Source organism: Lipophrys pholis (assembly GCF_963383615.2).
Source record: "Lipophrys pholis genome assembly, contig: SCAFFOLD_25, whole genome shotgun sequence".
NCBI classification, from domain to species: Eukaryota; Metazoa; Chordata; class Actinopteri; order Blenniiformes; family Blenniidae; genus Lipophrys; species Lipophrys pholis.
Window position 1 is genome coordinate 1,049,746 of NW_028292149.1, and position 12,140 is coordinate 1,061,885.

Consider the following 12,140-nt stretch of genomic DNA (forward strand, 5'->3'; position numbering starts at 1 on the left):
ATAAAAGCTGCAGGGAGACTGAAGCTGGACGGAGATATTCAGGAAGCTGAGTGAGTCAGACTTCATCTCCCCTTGCAAGTCAAAACTGTATGATGTGTGTGTTGTTCTTCACTCATCAGTATATTTGTCAGACTGCTATCGAAGAGTATTTTTCTGACACCTTCCTGTGTCCTGCTGCCTGGGCTCTCAGTCAGCTGGGACTGAATCTTCTCTTGGGGAGCCTGACAGAGCCAGCATGTAACATGGCCTGGTGATTGGCTGAGCAGCGATGTGGGCGGAGCCTCCTCTTTGTGTGCAGGAGGCTTGGAGGGACAGGTTGAAGCTTGTCCTGTGCTGCCAGTGAAGCAATGCCAGGTTGAAAGAGCTCCTGTGAGGCGTCTGCCTCCAGTTTTCTCTTCACAACAACATGTTGGATTCATGTTCATGTAAAAACTTTTCAATTTGTGGGGAAAAGTTGCTTTCAGGCTCCCAGAATCAACCAATCCATCCACTGCCACTGCAGCACTGCAGGACACTTTACCTGCGGAACACCTGCAGCACTGCTGTGGGATTTTGTGAGACGGAACTAAATCAGAGTGGTCTCTGGCACATGCCTGGACCACATGCTGAGCCACATGGTCCAGCCAGCGGCTCACAGGTTGATCCTCTGGACACTGCCCAGCTACTGAAGGAGGAAAATCTAGTGGTTCTGACAAACTCCCCACTCCACCCAGATGTGGAGGCTAAAAGCAGCTTCACATGGGGAATCAACCTGATGTGACCTGAGATGTCTGGTCCTAGGTGGAACTGCTTTCTTCTCTCTTGGCCTCTTTTCTTTCTTTACCTTCTCTTCCTGCTCCACATCATCATCATCCTCTTCATCTGATTCTCCTTCACCCTCCTCATTCCACTCTTCCTCTCTCACTGCTCTCTCCCTCTGTTCACCTCCATCCTCCACCGCTGCTGCTGCTGCTAATATAAACTGATCTGTTTCACTCTCCTCAGCCTTTCTACCTTCCTGCTTATGTTTCACCACCACTTTAGTTTCTTGTACAAACGGAGAGTCACAATCAACTTTCCACACAGAAGCAGTAAATGTCAAAGCTCCATGCATTAAGGTGTCCATTAATTCTCTTGGTGATGTGAGATGACCAGCTTGTCTGTGTGACCAGCCATTAATCATTGCTCCAGCAGTGGCTTGTGCTTTTCCAGAACATTCCTTCATCCCAGCCATCATCTGGAGTGATTCAAATAATCTCACATATTTTGAACAAATCCAGCTTTAATACATGTTACACCTCACCTGGGTTTGATGGAACACAGAGTCCATCTTGCAGGACATGCAGGACCTTCGCCTAGAGAAACATTTGATTTCACAACAATCAAGGGACACTAAAGCCTCGTTTCCACTGCGCAGTTTGTGTCTGTACGGTACGGTACGGCAAAGCGCACCCAGACATTGTTGTGCTGCATGTGTGTGATGGTCTTCACTCATCCGAATATTTGTCAGACTGATATCGAAGAGTATTTTTCTGACACCTTCCTGGGATCTCAGTCAGCTGGGACTGAATATTATCTCAGCCAATCACAGAGAGCCTTACAGAGTCAGCGTTAAACATGGCCTGGTGATTGGCTGAGCAGCTATGGGGGCGGAGCCTCCTCTTTGTGCACTGGAGGCTTGGAGGGACAGGTTGAAGCTTGTCCTGTGCTGCCAGTGAAGCGTTGCCAGGTTGAAAGAGCTCCTGTGAGGCGTCTGCCTCCAGTTTTCTCTTCACAACAACATGTTGGATTCCCTCTCTGCTTCACCATCCCACCACAGAGAATCCACCAAAACAGGAAACAAAGAGGATGGAGCTCAGTGGTGGAGGAGGCTTACTATGTTTGAGCTGCTTGTTTCAATCCTCAGCTTCACCAAGCTTTAAGTCCAGATTCATGGCCGGAAGCATATCAGTGCTGTGTTTGTGACTCTTGGTGCTCCTGAAATGTCCTGCGTCTCTAAACTATGTCCTCCTTCAATGACTTGAGTTGAAATTAAGTCAAAGAAACACACTTTGACTCCAAGTTTAAATCTTCAGTGTTTTTACCAGAAAATCCTCTTAAAAACAAATAAAAAATTACTGATTATTGTGACAGAGACCCCAGCTCGCTCAGTTGGTAGAGCATGAGACTCAAAATCTCATGTCTTAGTGGGTTCATGTGCCACTCCGGGCGCCACCTTCCTGTGGGCTCACCACCTGCAGGAAAGGTTCTTAATGGGTGCAATGTGATCTGGGTGACGGTGCTCAGACTGACAACCCCGTGACCCGGAAAGGGATAAATAAAAGAAGTTGCATTTAAATTAAATCTCCATGTACATTTCAAAGTGTCTATGTATTCACAATTTGCAGAGAAACTTAATAAACTGTGAGAGAGAGAGAGAGAGAGAGAGAGATTTACACTGGACTTGGACTTATGTCTTCTTTGCAATCTGGAAAATCCCCAAGACCTGACAGAGCACCTGCTGAATGTTTTAGTACTTTTCCTGGCTCTTGGTGCTCCGGCTGAGTTTAATGTTTTCTGGTACAAGAAAGCTGGGCCAGCTTCCTGAACCACCCACGAGGCCTTGCAAAGAAAGGTAAAGATACATCAGAGGGCTCCTCTTACAGATCAATATCCTCGCTTAAGGGAGATGTAAATATTTCAGCTGAAGTTCTGTCTTGTAGACTAGAGGACATTCTGGCCTCAGTTATTTCAGACATTCATACTGGGTTTTTAAAGAATTGCCACTCCTATTTCAGGAATCTCTTCAAAGTCAGTGAAAACATTGGCTTTGATTCAAACTTCATAAAGTGGGTGGGGCTCCTGTGTTCATGTCTCTCTGCTTCAATTCTCACCAAGTCCCAGGTGTCCCACCCTTTCTGTCTTCAAAGAGGACATCAACAAACATGTCCTGACATGTCCAGCCGTTTGAGGAACTTTGGAAGCTTATTTAAGAGGACAAATATGTTTCTACACTGAAAACATGAAATAAAGAGCCAACAAGGAAACATTGAAACCAACGAATATAATCAAATAATTAAATCAACAACTTATTCTAATTAATAGCCAAGGCCTTAACAAAATAAAATGACTGGAACTCCAAACTAAACACGACCGTTTAACAACATACCCGGTTAAACAGCAGCTTTTAAAACACAAGAGCCTAGACTACTTACTCGTGTTGTTCCGATGCCAATTTTGTGTCCCGATACCGATACCTGGTTGCATAGTATTGGCCGATACTTGCCTATACTGCAGTGTTTAAAAAAAGATATGGTCTGTTTTTCTTCCATTTCTTAAGAACTGAATACTGACTTGGTTGTATAAATCATTGCTATCATGGCTTCATCTGGCTGCTTAACCCTTTGTGAAACAGGAAAAAAACTCCAACACAGTAAATGTAGGACAGCTTTTTTATTTCCTACCTGGTATGGGTGGAACTGAAATAATAATAAACTTTTATTAAACCTGAGCTTTAGCTCACAAATGCCCCAAAAATAGTGCAATATCCATGTACCAGTAAATACATGTAAAACAGTAGTGCAACCACAGTTAAATTTAAATTAAAATAACAAATATAGATATGAGGCTTTCCTTGGCATACACTGAGTACGTCACCATACATGGATCAGGAGTCAGGGCAGCAGTGAGAGTCGGGAGAGAGAAAAACACACGTCGCTGCGTATCGGCGAGTTAATAGTTCATACCTGCCAATACCCTTACCAGCTTTTAGTGTGGTATCGGCCCCCCCACCCCCGATACTGGTATCGGCACAACACTACTACTTACGTTGAGATAAATCAGAGAAACTACAAGCAAACTAACTGAAATAATCAGTGCAAAACAACAAAGAAAAATTACAAGAGAGAATGTTGAAATCAATAGAGACCTTTCAAAATAAATGACATTTTTCGGAAGTTTCACTCAAGACTCTAAACCTCTGAATTTCCAGAAAACTGCTTCTAAGGAGAACTTCTTAAATAATCCATCCATCCTGTATCCCCCTCATGGTGGTGGGGTAGTGACGCTGATGTCAGCCTGTTATGGACGAGGACAGGACACACCTGGACAGGTCACCGTCTATCACAGGACAAACACACACACTCATGTTCACACCGAGGGGAAATTTACGTCACCAATTAACCTTACATGCATGTTTTTGGAGTGTGAAACCCATGGACACATGGGGAAACATGCAAACTCCACATAGAAAGGCCCCAGCTGGTATTTTAACCATTTCTCTCTGAGGGGAAAACCACTGTGCCACTGTGTGGTCCTCTTCAACCATCCATACTTCCCTAATCTTAGAGAAAATACCAGGGCTAGGTTATATGACCTATTTCACTAGAGGAATTTGCTGCTGCTATCTCAACACTGAAATCTGTAAAATCAGCAGGACCTGATGGATGATGTCATCTTCTTGGCTTTTGGTGCCCCAGCTCAGTTGAGTTGTTGGTTATCGGCAGTCTCCTCCCTCTTCTTCCTGGTGTTTTCCCCTCTGAAGGGTTTCTTTTCTGTCTCTCTCTGCTGTCTGTGGCTGTGGCTTGTCTCTCTCTCCTATTTATTTATACCTTGATGCAGGGCAAGGCTGGCCACGCCCCTTCTGCTGTTCCTCCTTCTCTGCCTCCCCTCCCTCCACTGCTCACCTGCTATCTATCAAGTTAATCAAGCACTCACATGCCTGCTCACTAGAAACACTCCAGCTCAACTTCCAGTAGCTGTGAAATAATCTGTTTCCTACAGTGGTAACAACTTCATCCTTTAAAGTTCTCAAGTGTATTTCTGCTTCCTGTTTTTTCACTTGATGTGGGCTTTGTTCCTGATGCTGCCTCTGATACTCCAGATCTCATCTCCGGTCCCAGGCCAGCCTCGCTCTGACTGGTACTTGATGAGGTCATTCCATCTTAGGGTGGGTCTGCCTGCTTGCTTTGCAGGGTGTCTAGGAGACGTCCGTCTCTTCCTGTCCCACAGTGAAAGCAGTGATTGTGTGTCTGCTTGCTAAGTGGTGTCCTCATCAGGGGCCGTAAGCTGTGTACTAAACATGTGTCCTGATGAGGAGACATCTTGATTGTGCTGAAATACCGGCGGAAGAAGAAGCAGATTACAAATAAACGTGATCCTAGGAATAGTAATCTGAGCGCCTCGCCTCTTAAAGACGGAGGCACAAGAATAAATATAAAAAGTTCATCCATTAATGCTTTAACAATCATTTTGGGAGATATTCCTGGTCTAAAACTCTGGTCTATTCTGGAGTGTTTCCTCCTCCAGAAGCTCACAGAGCTGGCTGCATGTTTCAGCCACAATGTCTGGGGAACCAAACGTTCATATGCTGCTGATTTTCTCTGAGCTGAACAAACTGAACGCTTCTCTGCAAGGTGGCCGTACACATGTTTGACAGGATGGAAGGCTTTCTCCAAACCAGCAGAAGATGGAGGGAGCGCGTCAGAAAGGGAAGATCCTCCATGTCTCCATCAGTGGAGGAACTGGCAGGTTCTGCTGTGCTCTCTCCTCCTGTGACACCAGCAGTTCCTGACCACTGGGAGGCGCTGGAGGGAGGATTTCAGAGCTTGACCTCTGCCTGACGACCTCCGTCCGTCCAAGGACACATCAGTTGCTGCTCATCAGGGTCAGAGGTCACACTAATGTGGGAGTATGTGAGCATCCACAGACGGCTTGAGGATTGACGTCACTTCTACATGTCTGCTTCAGATAAAAACATGAATCTGAATTATTCCAACAGCTCAGTGTCGTAGGCAAGAAGTCTGTTTGTAACAGGCAGTGGCACGGCCACCCTGCAGCTTGTTCATGTTTAAAAACCTGAAAATATCAACCTGTGTATTACTTCAATAGCTTAGTATTGAATGGACAATAACACAGTAGCTCTGTTTATACATGGCACCAGGCCAGCTTCATATAAAACACAGTTTCATACAATATATATAGTCGGGGTCCCTGCTCCGTCTCTCCATCAGTTTGGGGTCCTTGGCCTGGAAAACCTTGAAGACCCCTGGTTATGATACAAGCTCTAAAGTGTGTCTGATGTTGCTTCATAAAGTTTCAGTTACAATCCAGGCTGGTCAACGTTTCATTAGCAGCTGTTTGGAGCAGTTTCATATTTTATCTTTAAAATGTATTAAGTCAATTCAACATTTTAACTCTTTCAACATTTTTGCTCCTTTTTAGATAGAATTTCATGTCTTTTTAAAAAAATTTAAACTTCTTTTGTTTTAAAACTCTGGTCATTTAAGGTTTTTTTTTATCTTTGCTGTTGTAAGCTGTTTTTTCCCCATTAACTCGCTTTTCTTTTTCATTTGTTGTTTTTTTTCAAAGTGGTTTTCACAAGAGACCAGATTCCTTTTGAAAAAGACTCTGGTGTGTAAATAGAATGAAAATAAAAGAGTGTAGAAGTGGTGGAAGCAGACAGACGGTGGGTGGAGTGGAGAGTCTTTGTTTCTCCACACAGACTGAAGCTGTCAGGCCAAACAGGTGAAGCTCCACCCCCTCTGACTCCACCCCCGACGTCAGTGCACCACACCTCCTCTCTCCACTTATGTCACCTGGCCTCGCCCCCTTGTAATGTGAGCCCTTCTTCCCAGTGCAACCACAACACAATGTTGATTTCAAACAGGTTTTCTCAGTAACGTCCTCCTCTGGGTGTGTCAGAGCAGGAAAGAGAACGCTGAGGTTGTCAGACATCAGAGACGGATCGAGACGGACTCAGAGGGACGAAGAGCAGCTTCTTCTCTCCACAAGTTTCCTCACACGTGGAAAAGTGTCTGTAAGAAGAAGTGAAGAGAGTTCAGGTGAGAATCTGTCGGCTCTTTAGAAGCTTCCACAACGGAGCAAAAGACTTTCTAACTTCTCTTTTTCTCTTTCATTCACACCATCACAAACCTCTGACAGCTGCTTTCTTCTTCTTCACCTGTTGGACAAACATTTCATCCTCCATTTAACTCCTTTCTTCACTTCTTTTCTTCTCCATGGAGAAACTCTGAAAACATTCAGCAGTGGGCGGGGCTTCAGCCCTCCCACACACACACACACACACACACACACACACACACGACTCAATCATCTCATTATTTATCATCCAGACGCTTCATTTTTCCCCTGAAACCTCCAACTGACATTAATCCTATTGATTGTTGTATTTTTCATGTTTCTATATTTTCTTCTCTCATCTTATTTCCTCTGTTTGTTCATAATTTATGCTTCTTGTTTTTCTTCTCTCTGTTTTGTCTCGGCTGTCGCTCTCTGATCTCAGTCTACTGAATGATACCGTCTCTAACTGGAACTACCAGGATGTGGGTTTATGTTTCCTGCTGCACCACCCACATGATCTCCTCTGTGTGTGTGTGTGTGTGTGTGTGTGTGTGTGTGTGTGTGTGTGTGTGTGTGTGTGTGTGTGTGTGTGTGTGTGTGTGTGTGTGTGTGTGTGTGTGTGTGTGTGTGTGTGTGTGTGTGTGTGTGTGTGTGTGTGTGTGTGTGTGTGTGTGTGTGTTGAGCAGGTTGGTGTGTTGCTCTCTGTCTGACTCAACATGTGTGACGTGGATGAAGAAGACCCACCAGAGTGTGTGGACAGGTAAGAGACGTCCCCCCCTCCTGCATTCAGTCAAACAGCAAACAGAAGAATGGACACTAAATGTAAACTCCATAGAAAGATGAAATGTAGTAAAAGTGGCTCTGCTGTATTGACTCGTCTCAAGGCTCAGTGATTTCAAGTCATCCAAAGTGAGCTGAAGTGATTTCAACAGGCAGCAGAAAAAGAGCTGCAGTAAAGGACATGAGGTGCAGAGACATTCCACCGTCCCCATGATCAGTCCCAATGTAATCATGAAAGACACAAGGACAAGCAGTGGAAAGGACAAAGACTAGAAGATCATGTGTTGTCTTTCAGGTCAGAGTTTCTAACTCCTCTTAACCTGATCCAAGGTCAGAGCAGTGTCACCTTTCCAACAGGGAGTTTAAAGGAAGTGGACGTCTCCACATGACACTGAAGTCCAAACGTCCCACATCACTAACTTACAGTTTGGTCCACAAAGATTTGTCCAGAGACAAAGTTTGTCTCATTTTGTTCTGTATATTACCACAGGAAATAGAAATGAAACCCTCCAGACTTCAGCTTTAATTCAGTGGCTTCAACTAAAACATCCCATAACAATGTGAGGAACTAAAGGATTTGAACACAATCCCTTCATGTCAGAGGCTCAAAAGTCACTGAACCAATGAAATAAGAGAGAATCAATCCTTCATCTCTCACACTTGTTGAAAAGCCTTTGCAGGCAATGACTGGCTGAAGTTGTGAACTCATGAGGTCAGCAGGCGCTCGCTGGGTTTCCTCTATTTTAATGCTCTTCCAGGCTTCACCGCAGAGCCGCTCACTTGATGTTGCTTTGTGGGCCTTTCTAATCCAAGTTTAATCTGTAAGAGGTGAAATTCAGAATACAGATTATTGTGGGAAAAGTCAGATCAGTCCAGATCAGATGCTACTACTTTACCAGGAACTTTGAAACAAATGGCAGATTGGAAATGACATGAAGGTTATTGAAGTTCTTTCATCAAACATATTTTTACTGATCAATTCCTGAAAACTTTTCCAGAAGAAAATAACATTAAAGTTATTTTGTTGAAAACAGGAAATTAAATGATAAGAACCAAGTGTGATCTGGTGATCTAATACAACATTTTGTGTGTGTGTGTGTGTGTGTGTGTGTGTGTGTGTGTGTGTGTGTGTGTGTGTGTGTGTGTGTGTGTGTGTGTGTGTGTGTGTGTGTGTGTGTGTGTGTGTGTGTGTGTGTGTGTGTGTGTGTGTGTGTGTGTGTGTGTGTGTGTGTGTGTGTGTGTGTGTGTGTGTGTGTGTGTGTGTGTGTGTGTGTGTGTGTGTGTGTGTGTGTGTGTGTGTGTGTGTGTGTGTGTGTGTGTGTGTGTGTGTAGAGGTGAGAAGCTCAGACACACAGCAGGGTCTTCAGTATCCAGCAGCGTGTCTATGAAGAGTGACCGGTCCAAAGGTTTTCCACCAGACTTCAGTACTGAACCTGGACCTTCAGACACAAAGTATGAAACTCTTTCTTTTCTTTTATTTCCTCTAAACCAGAGTGAGAGAAGTTGTGCTCACTCTAAGTTTCACTTCCAGTATTTTAGTACAAGAGTCCAAACTGCAAACTGACCAGCAAAGTCTGATCCTACACTCTTTCAAAAGTCCTATTTTGATGATGAATCTGCTGGTTTCAAAGTTTGAAGACAAGATTTGAAAGTTGTCAGTGATTGGATGATTTGGATGTTGGTTGAGAAGAAGTTCCAGAGTTGCTGGCTGAAGGCTCTGGACCTCCTGATGTTCATCCAGGCTGGAGGTCAGTGAGGCTGAGAGAGGAGGTCAGAGAAGTACTGTGGACGTTGGTGAGACGTGAAGGAGGAGGGTGAGGGACAGAGGAGATCAATGAGGTACAGAGGGAGGAGCTTCATCATGAACTTGAATGTCTGGAAAAGAATTGTGAAGTGAAGCTGTTGAACTGAAGTCAGTAGAGTTTCTGGAGAAGCAGTGTCATGTGAAGGATGGAAGGTGTTCTGATGATGATTCATACTGAAGAATTTGACAGCAGATGGAGTTTGTGGAGGATTTGAGACGGAGACCAGAGAGAACGTAACAGGTGGAGGTGACCAGGGTGTGGAGCAGTGTGGAGATGCTGCTGGGTGAGAGGGAGGAGCAACAGTGCTTGATGTTACCAGGGTGGAAATATGCTGACTCAGTCATTCTATTGATGTGGGTTGGAAATAACAGAGTGCTGTCGAGGAAGACACCCAGACTCCTCACCCTGACTGGAGGGGAACCAGAGGAGCTGTCCATGATGGTAGACAAACTAGGACCTTTAATGGACCTGAATCATATGAGGAGAACTTCTTTGTCACTGCTGAGTTTGATCAATTAGAAGTAGAACCAGGACTTGATGTCCTGTAGACAGTCACTGATGGAGGTGGGTGGGAGGGTGAAGTTGGTTTGGTGGAGACGTAGAGCTGAGTGTCGTCTGCATAGCAAAGAAACTTCATGATGTATTTATGAGAAATATGGACAAGTGGAGGAGATGGACAATGAAGAAGGTGGGACCAAGTACAGAGCCCTGGGGAACACCAGAGGAGGGGGGATGGGGGGGATGGAAAAGATTTGAACTGAAGGATTTTTAACTTTAAAGTTATTCGACCAGAATCCATTTGGGAAACATGAAACATGTAGGATCCAGTTTCAGTTGCTGATGTTGATCTCTGATACATTAATACCTTTCTGAATGGAATTGGTCATGACACTCACACAAACACATAATTCCTGCATTTAAATTTAAAGGAACATACCAGTGTGTTGACCTCTTGCTGATTAATGATCAGTTTCACAACATTTAAGAATATTCTGGAGGTTCTAATCCTCTTTCTCTGAGAAAGTCCAGTCTTTTATTTTGGGCTGAATCGGTCCAATGTGGATCATTTTGCTTCAGCTTCAGCGACGCCATCTTTGATATCCCAGAAACCCTTGTGGCAGATTTCCCAAGATGATGTCAGTTAGGAAACATCAACACAGTTTGATGTTTTGTTTGTAAACATCAACTTTGGTGGATCGATTTGGGAAACTGCAGGTTGGAAATGAGTCCAAATGAGTGTTGATGGTCTTGTTTTGGTGTTTTGGTTTATTCTCTGCAGAAGGGAGATGTTTTATGGGAAGTACATTTTGAAGATTTGTTTTCTGGTCGAGTAATTTTAAATGCGGAACTCCAGTTTATAACTATTAAATATCCTCACAGTATTTTCACAAAGTCTGACTGAGAGAATCAAAGTCTCAGTTCTTCCATGTGTCTTCCATTGTTCCAGTCAGTCTGTTCCTGATGTTGTGTTTGTTTTTAGCTCTGACTCTGGGTTTCTATCCAGCTGTGTGTCCATGAAGAGTGACCGGTCTATGGGGAAACCCTTAACCTTTAAATGTGGAGCAGGAAGTGGTGATGAGGGGTGAGAATCAGTGTTTGTCTCAGGATTCCTCATCACACCACACAGCAGCTTTAACAAAGTCAACATGTTTCTGCAGCGTGAGCCAGCAGAGCTCCCAGCTTCTCTGTGGTGGCTCCGCCCCTCAGCATCAAAGACATCTGGACTCCACATTTATGGTGAGAACACGTCTCCATTCAACACTTTACTGTCACATCATGAGACAGAAGAAGCTGCTGTGACTTCCAGCTGAAACATGAAACAGACACTCAGCTTATTAGATCCATTCAGGTCCAAAGTGAAACAGTCCAACCTTCATCCAGCTTCCAGTCTTCACTGATGCTTGAAGCTGCTTCTGCTGGAGATCCCACATGAAGTGTGATTTGGCTTCACATGTTGTCCATCCTGCTCTCTGCACTGGATTTACACTCACATCTCAATCTGGCTTCAGTTTCAGCTCAAAGTCAACTCCAGATGTTTCTCTGTTCCAGCTGCTGGAGGAAAACATGGTGACTTTCATGAAGAAGGAGCTGAAGAAGATGAAGAAGCTCCTGAGTCCAGATTACCCAGCATGCTCAGAGAGTGAGAGGGAGGATGAGGATGAAGAGCAGAGGAGCAGCAGAGAGTCATTTCTGAGGATCACCCTGGACTTCCTGAGGAGGATGAAGGAGGAGGAGCTGGCTGAGCGTCTGAGGAGCAGTAAGAGGATTTGATCTCTGTCAAACCCAGAATGATATTTTACCAGCTCTCCATTTAAAGGGTCCGGATCCCGAGCCCCCACTGTGGTTTAACAGACAGAGGACAATCTTCCCGGTGTCTGTTTAAGCTGGCAGGCGAGGAGATTGGCTCTGAATACTCTCAGTCTTCATCCCAGGGTCATCCCTCTCTTCATCTGGATATGCCACCCAGCACAGCAGCCCAGCTGATAGGCCGACGTAGCAGACACCCTGGTTCACTACTGCTTTCCTCTGGGTTCCACCAGCACTTGTTAGGTTTCAGAGAAATTCTTTAGTGACCTGGCGTAGGTCTCAAGGACATGGTTTTATTAACTCCAACTCTGCTGGAGTACCCTGTAAGAGTATTTTGTTTGGAGCACACATCAGAACCTTTAAATCCCGTTGAGAACGTTGGAAATCAGGACTGTCCACCATTTAGTACTTTAATTACATGATGTTCTG

General features: G+C 44.6%; 2 protein-coding genes across 6 annotated transcripts in view; one reads left to right on the forward strand and one right to left on the reverse strand.

The window, feature by feature from the left end:
- The window catches only part of LOC308128129 (NACHT, LRR and PYD domains-containing protein 12-like), a 417,457-nt gene that overhangs the window by 223,812 nt on the left and 181,505 nt on the right, over positions 1–12,140 (reverse strand). The window lies entirely within an intron of this gene.
- Positions 1–12,140, forward strand: part of LOC308128131 (protein NLRC3-like) — a 229,169-nt gene that overhangs the window by 193,153 nt on the left and 23,876 nt on the right. The window contains exons 1-6 of one of the 5 annotated variants that reach the window (XM_080493788.1): positions 6,669–6,800; positions 7,506–7,579; positions 8,932–9,051; positions 10,885–10,986; positions 11,063–11,141; positions 11,454–11,661. The exons of 2 other annotated variants lie outside the window; for them this stretch is intronic. In XM_080493788.1, coding sequence (XP_080349914.1) covers positions 7,536–7,579; positions 8,932–9,051; positions 10,885–10,986; positions 11,063–11,141; positions 11,454–11,661 — 553 coding nt within the window. In that variant the 5' untranslated portion in view covers positions 6,669–6,800; positions 7,506–7,535. Of the gene's footprint in view, positions 1–6,668; positions 6,801–7,505; positions 7,580–8,931; positions 9,052–10,884; positions 10,987–11,062; positions 11,142–11,453; positions 11,662–12,140 lie in introns of those variants that run through there. 2 more of the 5 variants (XM_080493789.1, XM_080493787.1) reach the window with 2 other exon arrangements.